Source organism: Pinus tabuliformis, chromosome 5_2 (genome assembly GCF_031772625.1).
Source record: "Pinus tabuliformis cultivar Carrire ecotype Pingquan chromosome 5_2, CPIR1, whole genome shotgun sequence".
Classification (NCBI taxonomy): domain Eukaryota; kingdom Viridiplantae; phylum Streptophyta; class Pinopsida; order Pinales; family Pinaceae; genus Pinus; species Pinus tabuliformis.
Genome location: NC_142306.1, coordinates 207,511,640 through 207,535,574, shown reverse-complemented (window position 1 = coordinate 207,535,574; position 23,935 = coordinate 207,511,640). Strand labels below are relative to the sequence as shown.

Below are 23,935 nucleotides of genomic sequence, written 5' to 3'. Positions count from 1 at the left end.
TTCTTTCAAAAATCAACAACGAATATCAAATCAAAATTACCTCTTTATGATGTCTTTTTGCCATAGTATCAGCTTTTGAGCCATCAACATCCTGCATACTATTCGAACCAATCTCCAAGGCATCCACTATCAAGGTTCTCCTTCTTCACAATACATGTTAGGCTCTTCATACCTTCTTTATAGAAATGTCATAGCTAATCCTTCTAATTGTTATCAAATGTTGATTAATCTTCTTATCTCAAGTGACTCGAGGTACATCTTTATGAACTCTTCAACTTCATCATATGTTGCTTCCTCGAGATTTCTATACATGGCTCCTTTCTACATAGGAACAATTGTTGTCAACCACCTCATAGTCTTCACGAGTTCATATAGCATTGATTCCATCTTGTCATCATATAGAAGAGTTCAAGGCATATTGTATTTATGCCTTCATCTGTCATCCATAAGGAAGAGTCCCCCCTCCTTCAATCATGCTCATGAGATAGAGCATTCTAAGTTCTAACCATTCTATCTTTAATCAAGTGATGACATGACTTCATTAATTTATCAAAGTTAACAAATATATGCAAACCTCTTCCAAAGTATGCCTTGATTGATCATCTAGGCTTCCTTCAGCAGCTTCCCTTTCTTTACTTGAAGATGAAAATGCTTCAACCAACTTGACATGCTACACTTTTCTATCATCATACCTTCATCCTTCTAAATTGTTGATTTCATACTAGGTGAAATGTAGACTATCTATGTGACACTTCTTCTAAATAGAGTTGAACCTTTTAACAAAGATTCTAATGGAGGATCTTGATGATCCTTATTCTGCAAATGCTTCTTCCTAATGATGATGAAGTGTGATAAACCCTTGTCTTCCTATCTTGCTAGATGACTTGTTTCAACCATATAATCTACTACTACAGCTATCCTTCCATGCTTTTAATGTGATGTCATCACAATACTACTATACCGCATCTTATCGTGATTGTAATGCTTCCTACCATGACTTATTAACTTCTATATACTGAAAAATAAAGTAAATGTATGTGAAAGACCTTTTAATAGTAGAGTTCTTTCACTTCTTCCTTCTTTGACTTCTTTTCTTTTGGTTCTTCTACTTCTTCGGTCACATGGGCTTCACTTCTTTCTTTTCTTTTCTTGTTTCCCTTCTTGAGTTTAAGACAATTCCTCTTGAAGTGCCCATATTCATTACATTCATAGCATTGAATTTTAGACATATCAATTTTCTTTTGAAATTTCTTTCAAGGCTCAAACTTTCCAAACTTCCCTTTCCTCCTTGTCATAGTTGCATATGCTTGTGTTTGCTCATTTGATCCAACAGCGTTCTTTGCCTTCAATCTGGTTTCTTTAATCTTACATAATGACCGCAGATCACTGAATGGAGTGACTTCCTTCTTTCTAGATGCTTGATACAAAATTGCCCCATTCATCTAGTAATGCATCGAGTACAAGTGTTTTCATCTCTGGATCTGACTTTTTTTCTCCTAGCTCTTGTAGTTGATCTCTTATTTGAGATACCTTCATGAGGTATGAGGCTACCCCTTCTTCCTTTGAAACTTTCATCTTGTATAGTTCAGTTCTTAACGATATGATTTCCCCTGCAATGCTTACAGAAAACAACTCCACCAACTTGTCATAGATCTCTTTTGATGTCTTCAACTTTGCTACATAGGGGATGAGAGAATCCTTGATTGATTCAATGAGGATTCTTTGAGCCCCTATTCTCCTTTCATGTACTTAGACAATGCTTGAGATTTCTCTTGTGTAGGTTTAGAGATTGCGCCCTTGACATATTCAATAACAACATTCTCCATGAGAATTAAATCTATTCTCGTCTTCCATGCAAGGTAGTTCAATCTTCTAATAAGTTTATTGTTCTCCTTGCAAAAAGAAGTCATTTGGTTTGTAGATTGAAACATAAAATATAAAGCACTTGTCAAAGAAAGATGCCTTCTTGACTAGATGTTTCCTTGACGATGATGTCTTTCACAAGATGCCTTTCTTAACACTGATCTTCCTTCTTCAAGAATGACAATACTTCTTCTTCAAGATAAGGGGAGATGTCTGTCTTCAAGGATGCTTGAGGTGTGGTTCCTTCTTCAAAGTGAGGGAGACCACTTTGATTTTTGATGATGATGTGCTTCTTCTTGCTTCCTTTGAATGATGATGTAGATTATGAGAGGCTTCCCAAAATACTTCAAATGCGTAGAGTTTTTTTCATATAGAGCTAGGGTCCTTGAGGTCTTCATCTTCTTACAAGATGATAAGGTCTTAAGATGTGTTGACTAGTCCTCCTTGATGCTTTGAATATGCTTTGCCCTTATGTATCCCTCTTCAATTGAGTGATCTTCAAGCTTCTTCTTCGTGTCACCTTAGCTCTAATACCATGTTGAGAAATCTAGGGCAGAGTGATTAGGGTGATTTCTCTATACTTGATAACTGCTTCTGATGTTCTTTTACTTAAACTTGACATACTTATAATTAGCTTCTTCTTCTCTTGATTTTTTTCCCTTTGGAAAAGTCGTAATTTTCATTAAGCAAAGAAAATTACATTTTGTAGATGCAAAAGCATATGTTGTACATGAGGCATAAAGCCCATCATGTTTGTGTAGTCAAAAAAAGGTGTACTCCACACAGGGAGACACTGTACTGTCACTGAGGTTCAAAATAAGATAAAAATACTCTACGTAGAGAGTATTAAATTGTCATATATAAGTCTAGTATCATTATGCATATATAAAATTATATAAATAAAAAGTATTTTCAGGCTCCTTCGGAGCTAGTTAATATGATATGTCCATATAAGGTCTATGGTAGTGCTGATGGAAGGTTCCATCCCTCTGCTCCAGTATCATCCATGTCCCTATAGGCTTGTGCGCTGCTTCCTTGGATAGGAGATCGACAACTGTGTTTCACTCCTTGTATATATGATGACAAACAAAAGTGTCAAAAATATTGATGAGTCTATGAACTTCTTCCATGATATGTCTAAGAGAATATGCATTGCAATTTGCAGTTTTGTTTATCCAATTGCATACAATTTTTGAGTCCCCATATAGTTGTAAGTTTCTGCAATGTTTTTCCAGTGCAAATTGTATGGTATATTTGGCTGTGATAAGCTCAGCAAAATTGTTTGTGCCTCTGCCCAGTCCCATTTGTATTTTGAAAGAATGAGATTCCGAAAGGTGTAGTATGGCACCACCCCCATAGCCAATGTCTTGTGTTGAGCTGTCAAAATAAGCCCAAGGATGTGAATGATTTATGCTTTCAGGGATAATATATCTAGGAGTAGAGCTAGATTCATCCTTTTGAATGATTTGGTAATCAGATAGGATGCGGGCTGTGTTAGTCGACCAGAAAGGGGAGAGTTTTGAAATATGTATCGATTTTGGGCAATCCAAATAGCCCAGCATGTGAGAATAGGGATATTTTTGGCTTTTGTTGAGGAGGCGGCGACCACCATGCTTCCCAAGCCTCACAAACGGACATTCCCTGCCATTGAGGGAGAGAGGGTAGATGAGAGTGTATAGAACTCCATAGATCTTTTATAGCCGGGCACATGAGGAAGAGGTGATCCACAGTTTCGTTATCAGCTTTACATAGACCGCACCAGAAGGGTCCATGGAAGGATCTTTTGCTTAAGTTATCTCTTGTGGGGATCTTGTTCCTCAGAATGGTCCACATGAGGAGCCTCATTCTGGGTGGTGCTTTTAACTTCCATATGCTGCTCCACCAAGTTTCACATAGTGGTGGTTTTTTAGAGTCCATTAATACTATATAACCTTCTTTTCGTGAGTATTTCCCGTGCTTTGCTACTGCCCATATTAGCTCATCCTCTCCTTCCAGTATTCTGATATGTGATTCAGTAAGGGCCTTCATGTATTCCTTCCAATGTTGCTGCCATAGATGAGGCATCTGCAGTGCCCTCCCAAATTTCCAGGCTTGTTGTGCAAATGTTGAGCGTTCTCTGTCTGCTATGTGGCTGAGATGAGTGATCCCCCTGGCAGAGAGATGGGTTCTTAGCTCCTCAGGGAGCCTGTGAGCGTTTCCACACCCGATCCAGGGGTCTATCCCTAGTCTGACCGATGCTCCCAAATGTATTCTCCATGTGAGACCGTCTTGAATAAGAGACATTGATTGCAGAACTGCTTTCCATATGATTGATATGCCAACATAATTCCACTGTGGTTGTCGTAGCCATTCCATGAGACTTTGAGGAGCAATGTATTTAGAGATGGCCACCGTTGTCCATAAGCTGTGTGATGTGATTAGCTGCCATCCTAATTTGGCCGCCAAGGCTGTAGAGAAAGTGCCTAGGCTTTTGATTCCCCAACCCCCCCATTTCTTTGGGAGAGCTAGGGATTCCCAATTGGCCCAAGCAAATATTTTCCTCGGCTGCTTCCCTTTCCACAAGAATTTGCAACATAGGTTTTTTATTCTAGAAAGGATTCCCCTTGGTATCTAGGCTAGCGACATCCAGTACACTGGTGTTGCTTCCAAAACTGCTTTGATGAGGATCAGCCTGCCTGCTCTCGATAAATATTTGTGGTACCAAATGTTAAGTCGTTTTTCCATCTTGGTGATGAGCCAAATCCAGTCTGCGATCTTATATCCATGAGGCTTTAATCTGTAGCCCAAGTATTTGAGACCCTCTTCTAGTTGCAGTAGGGTATAAGGGAATCTGCTCAGGGCATAGTGTATCTCGTATGGGGAGCACCCAATAGCCATTATAGTGGACTTTGCATTGTTCACCATCATGCCTGTGGTCGATAGGAAAATAGAGAAAGTGTTTTGTAGTGAGGTCAAATCACCAATACTCCCATTTAGGAAGAGCAAAACATCGTCTACAAAGAGTAAGTGCGTCAATGTGCATCCATCTGTGATCTTGATACCTCTTAGTCTTCCCCGACGATGTTCCTCCTTTAAGATTTTGCTGAGACCTTCCATGATGAGTAAGAATAGTAACGGGGACAGTGGGCATCCCTACCTGAGACCTCTCTCGGAGTGAAAGAAGGGTGATGCTGCCCCATTTACAAGGACACTGAATGATACATTAGTAATGCAACACATAATCCATCTTATGAACTCGTATGGAAATCCTAAGTGAGTTAAAAGCATTCTAATATATAGCCAATTTACTTTGTCAAAGGCTTTCGAGAGATCTACTTTTAGGACCATACCTTTAAGTTTCTGTGTCTGAATAGAGTGCAGGATTTCTTGTGTAGTTCCGACAGCCTCATGGATTTGTCTATTTTGCAAGAAAGCGAATTGTTCAGCTGAGATGTGGTTGGACAGGATTGGTCGGAGGTGGTTGGCTATGATCTTGGATATGATTTTGTAAATACAGTTGCACAAGGAAATGGGCAAAAGTCATTGAAGGAGGTGGGATTGTCAGATTTGGGGATGAGAGCGATGAAGGTTGAGTTGTAGGCCTCATACATCTTTCCATTGGATCTACACTCCTCTATAACTTTTAAGAGATCCCCTCCAAGAATTTCAAAAAAATCCAAATAGAATTCCACATTCCATCCATTCGGTCTTGGGCTTTTGTCTCGTTTGAACCATTTTATGGTGGCTTCCAGCTCTCCCAAAGTGACTTCCTTTGTCAGTTCTAATGCATCCTCCTGGTCGACGAACGTGGGAAACAACTGAGTTGTTCTCATGACTTCAGCTAGAGTAGCATTTTAAGGGGCCTTGTAAATGTTCCTGAAATGAGATGTAGCCAGGGCAACTAATCTAGGGAAGGTGTTCGCTGTCTCTCCCTGCTCATCTGTTAGCTGCCAAATTGTATTAATAGCTTTGCGCCCGTTCATAAATTTGTGGTAGAACTTAGTATTATCATCCCCTTCCATAAGCCAAATGGCTCTGCTTCTTAGTGGCCAACTTTCCTTGATCCAGGTGGATCTTCAGACACCACTGGCATGGAAAAGGCTCAAAATTCAAAGTGGCGGAAAGGTGATTAACTTGACATCAGATCAAAGTGCTTGTCGCCCTAATTCCAACGGTGCAAACGACACTCCAATTTGAGTTCGTATGAGGAATATAGAGGCAGTCAAAGTTGGGTTGACTTTTGTTGACTGTGCAAGATTAATAAAGACACAATTTGGACTTTTCCGGCGAACGAAATCCGGCCAGATTCTGGGAGACATTGTCGCCTGTTTAAAACGACTCCTTCGGTCAAAATCCGAATTTTCAAAAACGGCCAAGTTGTTTTATTTAACAAAAAAAAAATAAAAAAAGGGTGTCGGGCCACTAAACCCCGCCACCCCAAAACTTCAACATTTATTTATGGAGGGGCGGACCGCGACCCCCGACCCCTCCCTCGATTCCACAGGCCACCATACTGTATGCAGCGCAAAGGTTTGGGTGGGTCGACCCTTGGGGCACGGACCCAACCCCATTAAAAAACATGCATGGGAAAGGTGGGCTGGCCCTTGGGGTGCGGACCCAACCTCAACCTTAATAAAGATATGATCCAGTGGTAGGTGGAGTGGGCGGGTCGCCCAAGGCGGGCCCAGCCCGAACCAATTTTTAAAATAACATGTTGTTGTGTAAATAAAGGAGGAGGCAGGGTTTGACCGCCCGACCTCCTCCATAATAACCAGATCTTCAACCAACTCACCTAACGAAGTTCTTGTGACGTCCACCACCAATTTTTTATTTAAACGCTGCTCATCAGTGCGCCCAAGCAAAGGAGGAGAGCGCACATAGTTCGACGCAAATTTTTGCAGGTGGGCCAGATTTTCTCTTTGTCAGATTTTGACAAATTTTATATGGTTTCAGCTTTTCTCAATGCCACGAACGCAATGGCGCTGCCATTTCTCCATCAAAGTTCTGCATTTTTCAGCCATTTTTCAGTATGGAGGTATAAAACTCATTTTTGTAACTGATGCTTGTACTCTTCTTTCTCATGCCACTTAATGAATGAAGGCCTCCCCATTGATCGAGCAGGGCCCGGAGACGTAGTCCAAGTCGAACGAACTCCGTTATCATGTTTTGTTGTCTTCTTTCATGCTTTATGTGTTTCTCCTCTTCTCTCATGTGCACATTAAATTTCTATGTTTAAGCTATACAATTTATGCATGTAATTCTTTAATACATCTATAATCAAAAGATCTTGGATCAAGTGGTATCAGAGCAGGTCTTTTTAGATGTGAATTGCATGTTTGTATGCTAACAAGAAACAGGCTCCGAAAAGGCGCAGGGAAACTAAAGTCTTTAGATCCCGAAGCAGAGCATGCACATTGAAGGACAAACATGGTAGATGAAGAGGCTCGTTATGAAGAGGAGCTCAATTTCCGCTAAACCTTCTATGAAATGGCAGAAAATGTTGGTCAGTTGCTTTCAAGACTAGAGAAAGCAGAAGGGAAAAAGGCAGAAGAACAAGGTTTAGTGCATGGAAATGGTGAAGAATAACCCCCTCCTTCTCCTTCCACGAGTGAAAGTTCTTCTTCCTCTCATCACCATCATCATAGAAATTCAAGGGATGCATCTAAGAAACCTTTCTTTAGTTTAAATTTCAAATTTGATCTTCCCATGTTTAACGATGAAAGTAATGCAGAAAAGCTTAATAACTGGATTAGGCAGATTGAAATCTACTGCAAGATTCAGCAGATCGAAGAGGAAGAGGCAAAGATTCAGCTGGCCTCTCTTCGGCGGAGTAGCACCGCTCTCGTTTGGTGGAAGAGCAAATTGCGAAGCAGTAAGAGTGTGGGTAATCTTCTTTCCTCGTGGCCTAGTTTCATTTTTGCATTAAAGGAACAATTTCATCCTTTGGGTAATAAGCAAAAAACCTTAATGGATTGGCAATACTTAAGGCAAGGCAGAGGTCAGGATGTTCAAAGCTTTACAAAGGAATTTAGAAAACAGGCACTTTATTTGGGCATTGCACTTGACTCAACTGAAGTAGTAACTAAGTATATTGGATCATTACATAGTTACCTTAGACATTCATTATTATTGTTTGAACCAACTACTATTGACTCGGCCAGTGTAAAGGCCATCCATCTTGAGAACAAGGGCAAAAACGAAAGAGATGATCATTTCAATAAACCACCTTTCAAACCTCCAAATGGAAAACCCAAAGTGAAAGAAAAAGGAAAGGAGAAGAGGACGGCATCAACCAAGAAAGATGAAGGAGAAAGACCTTATTGCACTCACTGCAAAAAGGAAGGTCATGACGACGATCATTGTTGGAAACTGTACCCGGAAAAGAGACCAAAGAAGTATGGAGGAAAAGGCAAGCAAAAGACAGTGGCAATTGTGTAGCAAGACCTTGGATCCGATTCCGGAGATGAATCATTGATCACAAAGGCAGGAACAAAAGGTACTCTTACACCTCATGTTTATTCTGAATAACATGAAGGCACTAGTTCAATAGATGAGTCTCTTCCTAATGAATGAAATAGAATTGAGCTATTTCATATTAGAGTTATCATAAATCATACAAAAGTGGAAACTCTATTTGATACCAGATCCCAAGCAAACTTAATTTCAGAGTCCTTGGTAAAGAAGCTAGGCTTGGAAACCAAACCACATCTAAAACCTTACCCACTTGGATGGATACATGATAAAGCAAAACTAAATGTAACTAAGTAGTGTAAGGTTAAATTTGTGATCGCTTCTAAGTTAGTGGATGAGGTAAAACTTGATGTGATACCATTGGATATCTGTGGCATGGTGTTAGGGAGTCCATATCTATATGATAGAAAGGCAATCTTCTTCCGTCATGAAAACAAATACCAAATCACAAACGATGGGGTAGAATATATTGTAAGGGCTCATCAAACAAAAATAAATACCAGCCTTGTAAGTGCAGGATAAATGAAGAGGTTGGTGAATTCCAATAAGGGTTGCATGCTTATGGTTGTAAGGGGGAATGATGCAGAATTATCCGATGCTTTCCAGGGTTGTGATCATGTGCATAAAAGGGCATTATGTGAATTAATTTCTAACTATGATGAGATGTTTCAGGAACCAAGGGGATTACCTCCGAAGAGGGAAATCCAACATGAGATCCATTTGCAGCATGACGCTCCTTTACCAAATATTGGCATGTACAGGATGTCGACCATTGAGATGGAGGAGATCAAAAAGCAAGTGCAAGAACCAATGAACCAAGGGGTCATCAGGCCGAGCACTTCTCCATGCGGCTCATTGATTGTCTTAGTGCCAAAGAAAGATGGCACATGGAGGATGTGCGTGGATTATCGAGCACTAAACAAAATCACGATGAAAAATCGTTAACCTCTTTCTGCACTGATGACTTATTAGATCAGTTAAAGAATGCTATCTATTTCACCAAATTGGATTTGCGTAGTGGTTATCACTAGCTCCGAATTGCAGAGCAGGATGTGTGGAAAACCGACTTCAAGACCAAACAGGTGTTGTTTGAGTGGATGGTGATGCCATTCAGACTTTGCAACGCTCCAACCACCTTCATGAGGGTCGTGAATGATCTATTTAGGCCTTTCATTGATGAATTTGTTCTTGTATATCTAGATGATATTTTTGTCTTTAGTAAAAGTTGGAATGAACATGTATGCCATGTGAAGAAAGTGCTTGATGTATTGAAAAAAGAAAAACCCTATGTAAAATTGTCAAAGTGTGAGTTTGGGAAAACCTCTTTGGTTTACCTAGGTCATATTGTTGGTCATGCTCAGCTAAAAATTGGTCCTTCTAAAGTTGAAGCAATTGTCAATTGGCCTAAGCCTACTGGTGTAACCGAGGTTTGCAGCTTTTTGGGTGTAGTACAGTATTGGAGGAGATTTATTGCCAATTTCTCTATTATTGCAGCACCTTTACACACATTGACAAGTGTAAAGCAAGTCTTTCAATGGGGAGGAAAGCAACAAAAGTCCTTCGAAACATTGAAAGAAAAGATCAACACTGCATCGGTCTTGGCCTTACCAAATCTCCAACAACCATTTGAGATCGAGACAGACGCAAGCGGATATGCCATGGGAGTTGTACTGATGCAGCAAAAGAAGCCAATATGTTACCATTCAGAGAAATTCTCTCAAGCTATGATAAACTATCCCACCTATGACAAGGAGTTATATGCCTTGGTCCAGAGTGTGAAAAGGTGGAAACACTACCTGATCTGCAAGGAGACCATCATCCATACGGATCATCAGTGCTTGCAGTATCTTCAGTGACAAACCAAGTTGCAGCAATCTCGTCATTTCAAGTGGATGGGTTTTCTTCAACAGTTTCATCTGGTAATAAAGTATAAGAAGGGCACTAGCAACGAAGTGGTCGATATGCGATCTCGCCCTCCTATTTCTGCTTCTCTTATTTTGCATAATGCTTCGTTATCTTTTGAAAGTTATGTTGAACAATATGCTAACAATGATGACTTTAAGGAGATATATGCAAAACTAACCCATGGTTCACAGGTGGACAACTATCACTTGCAAGGGAAACTGTTCTATCACCTTGGCAAATTGTGCCAAACGGAAGCATTTTTTATGAGGAGCGGTCGGAAGCGATCACTCCCCGAATGCTCCCCCTCTTAAAAGACACTCCTGGAGCATAGGGGAGCGGTCAAGGAGTGACCGCTTCCAATCGCTCCCCTAAATGCTCCCTAAAAACCAAGGAGCATTTCTCCTGACTAGGTCCCGAGTAGCTCCCAAGCAAAGCACAAATTGGGAGCAGGTTCGTGAGGGGGGGACACTCCCCTGCAACCCTACGCACAATTTTTGTGCCTTTTGACTATTGTAGATGTTGCTTAAATCCCGGTAATTGCTTATGCGTGGAGCTAGATTAATATGGTGTGTGCAAGTGTAATGGTACGTGGAAACATATCCCTAAAGTTTGTCCCGCAAATTATTTCCCAAAGCTCTTATAGTTCCTTAGTAATGCGTTAATCTCCTCATGGGAAATTCAAACTGCCATGTGGGGAAGTCATACCTCAAGCTTGGCCCACCAAACAAGTTCCCATGTGCAAAAAGCTTGTGCCATGTGTGATGCCAACTCACCCTTCCACTTGACTTTTGACTTGGCATTATTTTCCACGTCATTTCGACCTTAATTGGCATGTCGAAAATTTTTATTTTTCTCCATTTTTTTATTTTATAGGTTATTTATTTCTCATTTTCCCACTAAACTTAGCATAAAGTGGGTTTTGGGGGTCTATAGTGATTTTTCACCCCTCAAAGTGAGTCTTAGTAGAAATTTGAGGAGTAGAGGTCCAATTTTGACTACTCATACCCCCTACAACTTCTCTAGACATCACTTATTACAATATATAAAAAAAAAAATATTAAAATTGTCCTGCGAGAAATTTTAATAATTTAAAAAATGACACCTAAACCTAATCAAATTCCGTGAAATTTTACAAATAATCTAACATGGTAATATACATTGACTCTAGACACTAGAACTCACTTAAGGCCTTACCATCAAGCCACACTCTAGCTTTGGGGTATATCTTCGAGAAAAAACTCAATTAATTACTAAGTGCTGAAAAGCACAAATAATTAATGAAGTGAAAAAAACTCCCTAAAGTGAACATGCTTGATAGCAAAGTCCTAAGCTACCTGACCCTGTTACATGGCTTTATTTCATCATGCTAGCATCACATTTACAATATCCCTGTAGGGCTGTGGAATCTGAGTACAATGAAGAAATAGAGAGAGAAAAGGGCTAAGAAGCCCCTGATGAAATCCAGAACTCTGTAGGTGCAAGAATGCTCTAAAATATCCTTGGGCATGGAGTCTTCAAGTGGTCAACAGGCCCCACACAACAAATGACTTTTCATAATGTTTGACGGTACCAAACCTTCATGTAGCTACACATCCTAGCGGCTTTTCTTTGTTGACTGTAGACTTTATCCGGTGGCTATATTATTAATATGGAAACTGCTCAATGTCAAACCCCATGTTCCCCATGACAGACGTGTGACATAGCAAAGTCTTTTCCTACCAACAGCCCTATTATTCTCAACAACCATTGGCGGTATCTTTCCTTCTATTCTCTTCAATGACCCATACACAAGTAGATATACAAGGTCTTTTCCCTTTGATGGATAATGTAACAAAAGGACTTGAAGGCTAGCAAATTTACTAGGTTAGTGATTGTTCTCCTCTGACAGCTACTAACAAACCCAACCTGCCTTCCTTCTCTACCAATGAAAAAGAGAAAAATGTGAACCAGACTGGAACCAATGAAAATGAGAAAAAAAAGGAACCAAAATACTAGTCAATCAAAAAATACATAAAATATTCCAGCTTTGAAAATAAAATAAAATAAAAATATTTAAAATATATATATGTGTGTGTGTGTGTGTGTGTGTGTGTGTGTGTGTTTGAATCCAAACCATTATACACAAAGTTTATCATAAATATAGCAAGGGTGCATATAACCAAAACAGCACCAAGTGCAATCCATCTCTGACCCAAGAACACGTCAACAAAGAAGCTCTAAATGGACTCTAGAATCCAAAAGAAAATCATGCTACAACAAATAACTACATATCATCAAAATCATTGTCTATATTGGGATCCTCATCACCAATATCATCCTCTAAGCATTAAAATAAGAGAGAAAAGCTTGAAATGCCATATCAGTGATTTTGCTGGAGTGAAGGGTACAACTTTACTAGGGTCATGACAAAGAGCTCAACAATCAATGTAACCAACGTCAAGGTACATACAGTGGTTGGTGCTCTCGACTAAATGCTAGTTACATACCCTCCCTCATACACAATAGAATGATAGAATCTAACAAAAAAGTTGCAATCCCGCCAATCCTGAAAATTGTTTAAATCTGCTGAATTTTGAATGTGATCTGAAATTCTACTTTCTCCATATGAAATCCAATGAAGTTGAAACCACTCAAACTTTATGTAAAAAGATAAACTGGAGTGGGAGGGGTGTCTATCTTTGAATGGCATTAGTAGAGCCCTAGGGTTAGGTATTGTGCTTGTAAATAACTTAAATTATTATTTTTCTTAATTAAGTTTTGGTAGACCCTAACTGCACCATATGAAACTGTTTAAAACCAGCTGGTTCAATGCTTTAGGGCCAGTTCTATATAGAACCATCTGAATCCACTAACTGGACCAGAATGGCCCTGAAACCAGTTGGACCAACCAGTTTTGCCAGTTCTGGTCTGGTTCTGACAACATTGCTCTAAACTACATAATGTACTATTTCTTATGTAAACTAAATGCTAAAGTCTAATAAATGACCATTATTTAAAAATTACCATTGTTAATAACCTTGGATTTAAAGGATCTCAGAATCGAACCAATTTTTCAAGCATTCAGGATCCACAACTAGCCTGCAAATCCTGCTCCTGCAAACAGTTTTTTGGCAAGCACCATTTCTACTCACTACTGAACATGACCATTTGTCTAGTGCATCTTTCTACAAGTACATAATATATATTACTGATTGATCTCTTATGCTGAGACTTGTGTGAAGATTGATTCAAGAATCATTGACGAAACCTTAAAAGCAACTACCGAACCTTAACAGTACATCATATGTAGTATCTATCAGCATTCCACATTAATTCAGCATTGCTTCCAAATTAATTTCATTGTTTGCCAAAACACAACCAGTCAATAATTTGATTTGCATGTTCCTGACAAATCATTAAAACTCTCCCTTCCAATAATCATGGATAGAAGTGAAGCAGTTTGAAATAAAAAGATGAACCACTACACGCAACATTCTGATCCATCTTATTTGTTAAGAGAGCAAAGTTAGACTTACCTTTAGATGAGTCTGCTGCCTCGGATGGATTAATCCAGTCAAAAGCCTTGGCATGCATTGAACCATAAAGAAGCTTGCTCAATACCGTCATTCCAGGATGGTTATGGAGGGGAATGATGGATGATGCTGGCATGCAAAAAATCCCAATCTGCACATAACACATCGAATTAAAAATGTTCCAACTCAACCTAATTCAATGAAAGTAGTTAAAAATGTACTTTTCTGAGTCAATTTCTTCAAATATTTTGCATGAAAATGGTAGATTAATAAAGGCGCAAGCAAACAATTGAAATGAAAAGATTCTGCTAAGACAGACAAGGAGGAAACTTTGGCTAAATTAGATGCAACATCAACATATAAAGGATTTGATCAAACTCCTGAATTTCTAGTTCATTTTTTCACACTAGTAACAATGGATTCAAACAGGAACTCAGAAGGTGTTATTTATCTCATGTAAGGGTAATCAAATTCTCATTTCTCACCGAAAATCTTTCACACTCGTGTATATGCAGATAAGTAATTGGAGGCGTGTATCGGTGGCTTCCATTGCGGACTTTCTTTCCATTAATTCCAAATGATGAACCATTCCATCCACGGACAACAAGTGCCTGCTCTTCTAATCCCACATCAGCAGGCTTGATGGTATCTGAACATTTCAAATATACATAATTACAAATAAGATTGGTCCCAATAGACAATCCAGCTGATTATAAACATTAAATCTAAAAGTAAGCATCATCAGTTGTGCAAAGTTCATAATAGATGGTGTATCATATAGAAAGATCAGAAGAATCTGCTACGGAAAGCAACTATAGTAAGCCAGTATATCATAATATCCTTAAACAAGGAAGAAGAATCATTACATAACAGTCTAGACATAAATCATAATCCTGACAAAAAATTGCATTCTCCTTGCAGAAGTCATATTCACTGATGTATGAAACTCCCTTCAAAATTACATGTTTTAATTAGGACCCTAGTATTAATATAAACACCCTTGGATGATTTCAAAGACATTAATGTCACAGAAACATAGAATTATACAACTAAACTAGTTTTCACATGTCTACAGACCCTACAGAAATACATATTATCAATGACATAATCATAAACCCTTACAAATGCAAATTCAGCTAAACTACCAATAAATAATCAGTGTCACAAGTCTATCATGCTTTAAAGTTTTGTTAAAATTGGCAACCAAGGCAAAACTTCATGTGGGTCATCTTATTCATGGCTAATAATATTTTTATTAGATTCCTCTCGTCGAAAGGTGTAGGATTGATATAAAGATCATCCAATTCCGATAAGTATTCATGGAGATATGAATTTATTTTGATTATGGAATTATTATCAAGCCGACCTACAACTCATGTAGGCTCAGAACCCCAACAGTCGCATCTATTCACCCTCCAACGTTGTGTATAAATATAAGAGGACTTTTCCTCGTTTGGACTCACTCATCTCATCACATCTCTCTCTCTCTACTGCGCAGATATGAGTCTCTTCTCTACTGCGCTGAAATGGGTCTCTCTCTCTCACACATGTGAAGCCGGAAGCTGTTGAATTTAAAGCTGCAACTGCAGAAGTAAAGATTGACTTGCGTGGCCTAGAAGATCTCCTCTTTGGAACTGCGTTATAGGTTCATCTGAACCTCCTTTGAAAGCCGCAACTTTTGGTGGTGGAATGAAGTCAATCCGACGAACGGTTTGCAAGATATCAACTGCCCTAGTTTGAAGTCGGAAACTGCTGAAACTGAAGCTGCAACTGCAGAAGTAAAGAGTGACTTGCGTGGCCTAGAAGATCTCCTCATCTGAACTGCGCTGTAGGTTCATCTGAACCTCCTCTGGAAGCCGAAACTTTTGGTGGTGGAATGAAGTCAATCCGACTGTCGGTTTGTGAGATATGGTCTACCCTAGTTTGATAATGAAGCCGCTAATGCTGATGCTACTGATCTAGGGTTTGCTACTGCAGATATGAATCAGATTTATTGTACTATTTCTCTCTGCTGAATTATTGAAGATAAAAGAAGATTTGATCAAAGGGTTTCCCCACACATTGTGGGGTTTGTCCCTGGCTAGCCGCCACATCTTGTGTCTCTTGTCTTGGCTTGTTTTATGTCGATCGTTTAATGTTCTATCTGCACTTTACTTTATGTACATGTGATTGCTAATCGATGGAATATAATAAGAAAAAGAAGTGAATTGTTATAAGCATAGAACATACCATAACTTAACATGGTATCGGAGTTGAGGTGAAGACAAAGCCCGAGCAAGAGCAAGAGCAATCATTGAAGAGAAGATTGGCAAGGCTATCCTAAAAGAACTATGGGGTCCTCAACACTCTTTCCTGCCGAAGACAAGCTTCGTGAGAAAGCTGACTATCACGGATGGAAGATGTCTATCGATCTAACCCTTGAAGATCAAGGAGTGTTGGACCATGTAAGAGGCAATATTGTTGAGCCTTCATCAAATGCATCTGCTGCTGCCTGGAACAAATGGAAAAATGGAGAAGTCAAAACAAAGAAGATCATCCGGGTCTCTATCGACAAGCACTTGGTGGCCTACATCTCTGATCTAGACACCTCCAAGGAAATCTACGACAGACTGGTGAGTTTATTTAAAATGATGCAAATCAATTTTTGTTTCTTAGAAATAAGTTGAGGCCTGGATTGATGTGTTCTCCATGGCGATTGTAGCAGGATTGATGTGTTCTCCTGTGAGGCCTGGATTGATGTGTTCTCCATGGCGATTGTAGCAGGATTGATGTGTTCTCCTGTGAAGCCTGGATTGATGTGTTCTCCATGGCGGCCTGGATTGATGTGTTCTCCATGGCAATTGTAGCAGGATTGATGTGTTCTCCTGTGAGGCCTGGATTGATGTGTTCTCCATGGAAATTGTAGCAGGATTGATGTGTTCTCCTGTGAGGCCTGGATTGATGTGTTCTCCATGGAAATTGTAGCAGGATTGATGTGTTCTCCTGTGAGGACAGGTTTGATTAGTTATCCTGTCGAGGCATCCTACCCATGCAGTCTGGGACTCATGGGAAGTACCTCTCATCTGATCAATGAGCAGGGAAATGAAGTTAGGGACCATAGTAGTACCGATGGACGCATCGTTGTAACTACCGTACTCCCTACGCTAGGATGACCTCCATTGATCTGGGATCAATGATACTGGTCTGGGACCAGTGGTAGGAGTTGTACCATACTATGACGCTGACTTCAGGTCGGTTGAGACTGGTCTGGGATCAGTGGTACATACTCTGAGACTGACTTTGAGTCAGTGGAGGATGATATTGGTCTGGGACCATTGGAGTTGTACTCACTATGACGCTGACTTTGGGTTGGTTGAGACTGGTCTGGGACCAGTGGTACATACTCTGAGACTGACTTTGAGTCAGTATGATACATCCTCGATCATTTCTTCTTCTTCATAATTCGGACAAAAGCAAAGTAGAACAGAACAATGCAAGAGCAGAGCAAAACAGAACAAAACAGTACAGATCAGTGCAGGGCAGAACAAGACAAAGCAGAACAGGGAAAATAGAGCAGAGCAGGGCAAGGGTCAGGTTGTACAAGGCAGTGCATTTGATGGATGAATAGTAATGACCGATAGACAGATTGCAGATGAAGTTCTCCATGGTTGAGAGGGAGTGTTAAAATTGGCAACCAAGGCAAAACTTCATGGGGGTCATCTTATTCATGGCTAATAATATTTTTATTAGATTCCTCTCGTCGAGAGGTGTAGGATTGATATAAAGATCATCCAATTCCGATAAGTATTCATGGAGATATGAATTTATTTTGATTATGGAATTATTATCAAGCCGACCTACAACTCATGTAGGCTCAGAAGCCCAACAGTCGCATCTATTCACCCTCCAACATTGTGTATAAATATAAGAGGACTTTTCCTCATTTGGACTCACTCATCTCATCACATCTCTCTCTCTCTACTGCGCAGATATGAGTCTCTTCTCTACTGCGCTGAAATGGGTCTCTCTCTCTCACACATGTGAAGCCGGATGTTGTTGAATTTAAAGCTGCAACTGCAGAAGTAAAGATTGACTTGCGTGGCCTAGAAGATCTCCTCTTTGGAACTGCGCTATAGGTTCATCTGAACCTCCTTTGAAAGCCGCAACTTTTGGTGGTGGAATGAAGTCAATCCAACAAACGGTTTGCAAGATATCAACTGCCCTAGTTTGCAGCCGGAAACTGCTGAAACTGAAGCTGCAACTGCAGAAGTAAAGAGTGACTTGTGTGGCCTAGAAGATCTCCTCATCTGAACTGCGTTGTAGGTTCATCTGAACCTCCTCTGGAAGCCGAAACTTTTGGTGGTGGAATGAAGTCAATCCGACTGTCGGTTTGTGAGATATGGTCTGCCCTAGTTTGATAATGAAGCCGCTAATGCTGATGCTACTGATCTAGGGTTTGCTATTGCTGATATGAATCAGATTTATTGTACTATTTCTCTCTGCTGAATTATTGAAGATAAAAGAAGATTTGATCAAAGGGTTTCCCCACACATTGTGGGGTTTGTCCCTGGCTAGCCGCCACATCTTGTGTCTCTTGTCTTGGCTTGTTTTCTGTCGATCGTTTAATGTTCTATCTACACTTTACTTTATGTACATGTGAAAAAAGAAGTAAATTGTTATAAGCATAGAACATACCATAACTTAACAAGTTTACACTATATGTCTGCAACATTACAAAATATTTCATGGAACTTCCTGCTTTTCTGACCAGAAGATATACAAGAGAAATATTGATCACCTCATTCATAATCTCTCTATTATTGTAATGGTGAAACTACAATACATATGTCAACCTGTTGCGTAATGTTTTCAAAAACAGCAATCAATAATATTCTCAAACTTGGCTCAACTTCTAAGTTGCATGGAATCAGATATGGATCCTCAATATTTCTGCAGTGTTCCACGGGGACGCATCTCCCAGGGTGGGAGGTGTGCTCCCATGTTTTGCACACTCCCGGGACAGGGGGGAACTCAACGCCTTTTGAGGGGGGACACCCACACTGGGGAAACGTTTTCCTCTGTGTTTCCCCAAAAGGGAGATGTGGGGAAACATTATCTTTCATTTTCATCCTTTTACTTAAATTTTTTACATTACCATAAATTGTTTCAGGATGTTTGAGAGTGGTTCCAACCTCATTAGATTTCTTATGGAGAAAATAGAATTTCAGATCATGGACCATTGTTATGAATAATTTATATAGGAAATAATGTAAATGATAATAATTAATAATGATTAGTTAATTAGTAATTAGGTTGAAGAGTCATGTCTAAATGGGACATGACTCTCCATGAAGAGACACCTACTTGGTATATAAGCAAGCCTCTCACTCTCATTTGTATCATTCTTATTCTTCATACATTTAATATATAATATTTGTATCCTCATGGACATCTTTATATTCCAAGTCTTCTGGAGTAATTAATCTGAAGAAGGAACTTTGTTCGCTTCATTTGGTATCAGAGCAACTCGACCCTTCGGTCGTTCCACTGCTGCACAGGGCCATGCTCTCCGATCCAGGCCCTTGGCCATCAAGGTTTCGTCAACATTGTTGCCTTCAAGTTGAAGCGTTTCTCTACCAAGTCTTGGAGATTCTCCATTCCATTGGATTCGCCATGAGACCTTTGGCCATCAAAAAATAAAAACAAAAGAGGAACATTTATTTCAAACAGGGAAGAAAAATAAAAATAAATAAATAAATAATAATAATAATAATCATAAATAAATAAATCATACATATACATAAATATAAAATTATATATATATATATATATAAAATAAAATAAAAAATAAAATCACAAAGACGGGAAACTCGACTTACCTTGCCGCCGCATGCAGCCCTGCCATCACAACAACCCCTATAGCTATTCGCTCACCAACAAACCTTGTAGCCTACTCAACTACAGTTTCGTGGTGGCAATCCATGCCACCATCCATCGTCGCCTCGATTCCACAACCCCCTCCATACAATCGCTCAGAGGGTCGTTGGTCGCTGCCATCCAACCGTGCTATCATCAACCTTTGATAAATGTTGCTCCAGACGGTCGATGCCCATCTCTCCTCGGCCTGCTGCTACCTGTGTTGTCAGCTTGTTTTAATCCGGCCCAATCAATCCGTCCACGCACATTCAGTAAACAAAATTGCAGTTTTCCACTAGCAACCGACGTAACCCCTGGTTGAAGGTCAACAAGTACTGCTTCATTGGATACACTGTGCGACTCAATTCACATATACAAAGGGTCAACAGACGGTACAAGAAATGCGAAGTGGATTCCGGCGTCGTTCCATACGTGGCCGATTCGGATATAAACCACGAATCGATACATACGTTGTCGTGAAATGATATATGGTTTTGTTGATCAATATATATGGAAAATAATATCACATATAAGGTGAAGCTCTTTTTAAAAGGGGAGCTAGTGAGTTCAATTCAATAATTTCGTCTATAATAGTAGAGAGAGGGATACTTGAAAAAATAAAAAATAAAAAAGCTTTTTCGAAATTCGTAAAGATAATATTACTTTTCATAAAAATAAAAATATAATATAAGAAGAAAATTAAAGTCAAAATCAATTGTTGTTGAAGTTATAGAATAGAAAACAAAAAACAAAGTTATAGAAGAGAAGTACAAAAGAGAATATATATTTAAAAGAAGAAAAAAAGATATATTAGAATAAAAAAAAAATTATTAATTAAGTTTCAAGGGTTTATTATAACAATTAGAAGGATTACTTTTTAAAAATGTCCTAAGTTCATTGGGACAAGCACAAAATGGAGCCTAATTCAAAAATAAAAGGAAGGTTCTCCTATAAAGGTATTCCAATCATAAATTTTAAATTATTTATATTAAAGGGTGTATCCAAAGGAAAGAGATTAACATTGGCATTAATTCAAACATTGAAGATAATTACATTAATATTAATTTGGCAAATCAACTATTAATTCTAGAACCAAATATAGGCGAACGAGAAGGTCTTTTCGGTGGGAAAGAATACAAAATTAATGATTTACAAGTGACGATTGATCATTATGAGTACATATCTCAATTTTGTGTTGAAACTATGCTTGACAAAGAGGTTGACATAATTTTTGGTCGACCCTGGTTCAAGGAATTAGGTACATTTATTCTAAACACAGAAAACAAATTCTTGATGTTCCCTTACAACAAGAAGATTGTCACGTTCCAAGACATGACAACAAAATCAAAGTTGATAATGCCTTAAGCAAAGGATCCTAAGGATATTTCGAAACTAATTTTTCAAGAGAATCCAAAAACAATATCAAAGAAGCAGAAAGAGCTTGAAGAAGTCATATCCAACAAAAATAAGGAAAATTAATGTTTGAAGAAACAAAATTAGAAGTTACTTACACAAGTACGAAAATATAAAGCTAAGAAACACCAATTAGAACAACAAAAGGAAATTTCTGAAAAGAAATTCAACGGAAGTTTCTCAGGAAAAGAAGAGGAAAGTTTATGCTTAAAGAACCTTAACCAAAGGTTATTAGAACAAATCAAGTGTTTAAAAGATGAGAAGTTTGAATACCAAAATAAAATTGACTCAGAAAGTGAGGAATTTTTTTGTCTCAAAAACCATAATAAAAATCTACTCACTCAAATTAAGAAACTTAAGGATGGTAAGAAATCATTGAAAAACAAATTACAAAAATTTATCACGAAATAAGTGTTGAAATCTTCAGTCCAAGTGGAAGAAAGAGGAATTAATATTGAACTAGTCAATAGCAGAACTCAAGAAGAGGATCAATCAGTGGAAGGAAAATCACATTCACATGTTACAATCCATATGATGAAAATTCCAAACGAAGATTATGTACCTAACTCAAAAACCATAGTACTAGAAGGAAATCAAAAAATTTTCACACACCTAATAAGATTAAGTCAAACCAAAATGGTTCCCTATCGACATCTGAATCATGAGAGTAGACAACTCAACCAAGCTATGTATCGGGACCATTCAGAACAGAAACAACAAACTGATGTTCCAAAGAATATTGATGTAAACTCGATCCAATCCTTTGATGACAATTCGTTACGGAATTCCAGTGATCAGAATATTCCATGGAAGAATAATCTAGGATGGTTTGATCCCTTCTCAGTGCGACAATTTTGTTTGTCACTTAGAAGATCATATCAACTTGTATCGACGAAGATGACTGTTCTGAGACGAGAAGACATTCCAAACTGAAAAAGAGATCAAGCCTTTTTCATAGACAAGCTTTGAGGACAAAGCTTTTTAAGGAGGAAGGCAATGTTATGAATATATAGGAAATAATGTAAATGATAATAATTAATAATGATTAGTTAATTAGTAATTAGGTTGAAGAGTCATGTCTAAATGGGACATGACTTTCCACGAAGAGACACCTGCTTGGTATATAAGCAAGCCTCTCACTCTCATTTGTATCATTCTTATTCTTCATACATTTAATATATAATATTTGTATGTTCATGGATATCTTTATATTCCAAGTCTTCTGGAATAATTAATCTGAAGAAAGAACTTTGCTCGATCCAGTTGATCATAAACATTAAACATAAAAGTAAGCATCATCAGTCGTTGAAAGTTCATAATAGATGGTGTATCACATAAAAAGATCAGAAGTATCGTCCAAGGAAAGCAGCTATAGTAAGCACGTATACCATAATATCCTTCAACAGTCTAGACATAACTCATAATCCTGACAAAAATTTGCATTCTCCTTGCACAAGTCATAATCACTAAGGTATGAAACCCGCTTCAAAATTATATATTTTAATTAGGACCCTAGTATTAATATGAACACCCTTGGATGATTTCAAAGACATTAGTTGTTGAGAAATCAGGGGGCTTATGTATTAGGTTAGATTTCACTTTCTTCGTTGTGAAATTTGTTGGTTTTTTACTAATTTAATTATGTTCTTCTTCATCAAACAATTATTAAATGTACAGAACATGAAGATCACAAAAACATAAAGAACACAGGATATAGGCTCCATGCTAGGGAAACCTCCTCCAAGGGGAAAACCCAGAAAATTTCTCTTCTTATAGAATCGGATCAAAGTGAGATATCCAAAACCCATGACCACATAAGACTCCAATCCTTCTAGATGTCAAGTCAAACCCTCCCTCTACACAGCAAATCCATCAACAATCAAAAACCAGCAACATGTACAGCGTCAAAAATACTCCTTCAATAAGAGATGTGTCAAGGCAGAACTTCCACAAATCCAATCCCTTCTTCTTCTTGTCAACTTCAGACCTCGACCCTCCTTCGTTCTATGAAATTTCAGAACAGATCATGCGAATTATGTGTGTCCAAATCAGCTCAAATATTCATCTATTTATATTGTCCAGAGGGGTTTGAATAGACATGTCTTCTAGGGCAAGGCCGACTTGGCATCTAGGGGCAATTTTAACCCAAACTACAATTTGAAAATTACATTTTCCTTTTTTTCTTTACAATAGGTCCAAATAGGACTTTGACTCTTAGACTCAACAAATCCTAGAAGCATGAAGATCCTGCTTATCTAATAAAATAATAATAATAATACTAATAAAATTCTTCGTTTTGCTTTTTACATAAAATACATAATGATACAAGTACAATGACAATTATGAAGACCAAACCTAGTTACATTTTTCAACACTCCCTCTTAACTAGCGAGGTATTCACAATTACACAAGAAGGTACAAGGATACTCTCAAACTGAAATATTTTCATAAGAAGAGTCGAACTGATAAGTCATCTTAAGCATTAACATCATGACTAGCATTGTCAACATAGCAATATAGCAAGGCTTTGACTAACAAGCTCTATATCTCCACTAGATTAGAGCACAACGCTGGGAGGCATACAAATGGACACCGCCATAGCCTCTTAAGGCACATGCTCCATCCGGATGTTCACCAGGTATGTCCTTTTCGAACTATTCTTATCTTGGATTTTCAATCCTCAAATAATATTGGTCTTGTTGTCACCTAAGATGTACACCTAGATGTGGAAAAAGTTTCTAACCCCACAACGTATAGTCTTTAAGGCACAATGCTCAAAGAAGGGGTTGTCACCTATTCCCAGCTTTCTCTATTTAAGCTCACTCCTAGGCAAGCTAGGGGGTTAGCTCCTAAGGATAAAACTAAAGGGAAAACTTGTTGCAAACAACAAGTCTAGG

At 38.6% G+C, this 23,935-nt stretch overlaps 1 protein-coding gene across 6 annotated transcripts in view; it reads right to left on the bottom strand.

Moving 5' to 3' along the window:
• LOC149158287 (plant cysteine oxidase 4-like) overlaps positions 1 to 23,935 on the bottom strand; it is a 160,416-nt gene that overhangs the window by 17,659 nt on the left and 118,822 nt on the right. For all 6 annotated transcript variants that reach the window (XM_089436175.1, XM_089436179.1, XM_089436174.1 and 3 more), the window contains exons 4-5: positions 14,216 to 14,379; positions 13,734 to 13,881 (exon numbers count right to left, since the gene is read on the bottom strand). In XM_089436175.1, coding sequence (XP_089292301.1) covers positions 13,734 to 13,881; positions 14,216 to 14,379 — 312 coding nt within the window. The remainder of the gene's footprint in view (positions 1 to 13,733; positions 13,882 to 14,215; positions 14,380 to 23,935) is intronic.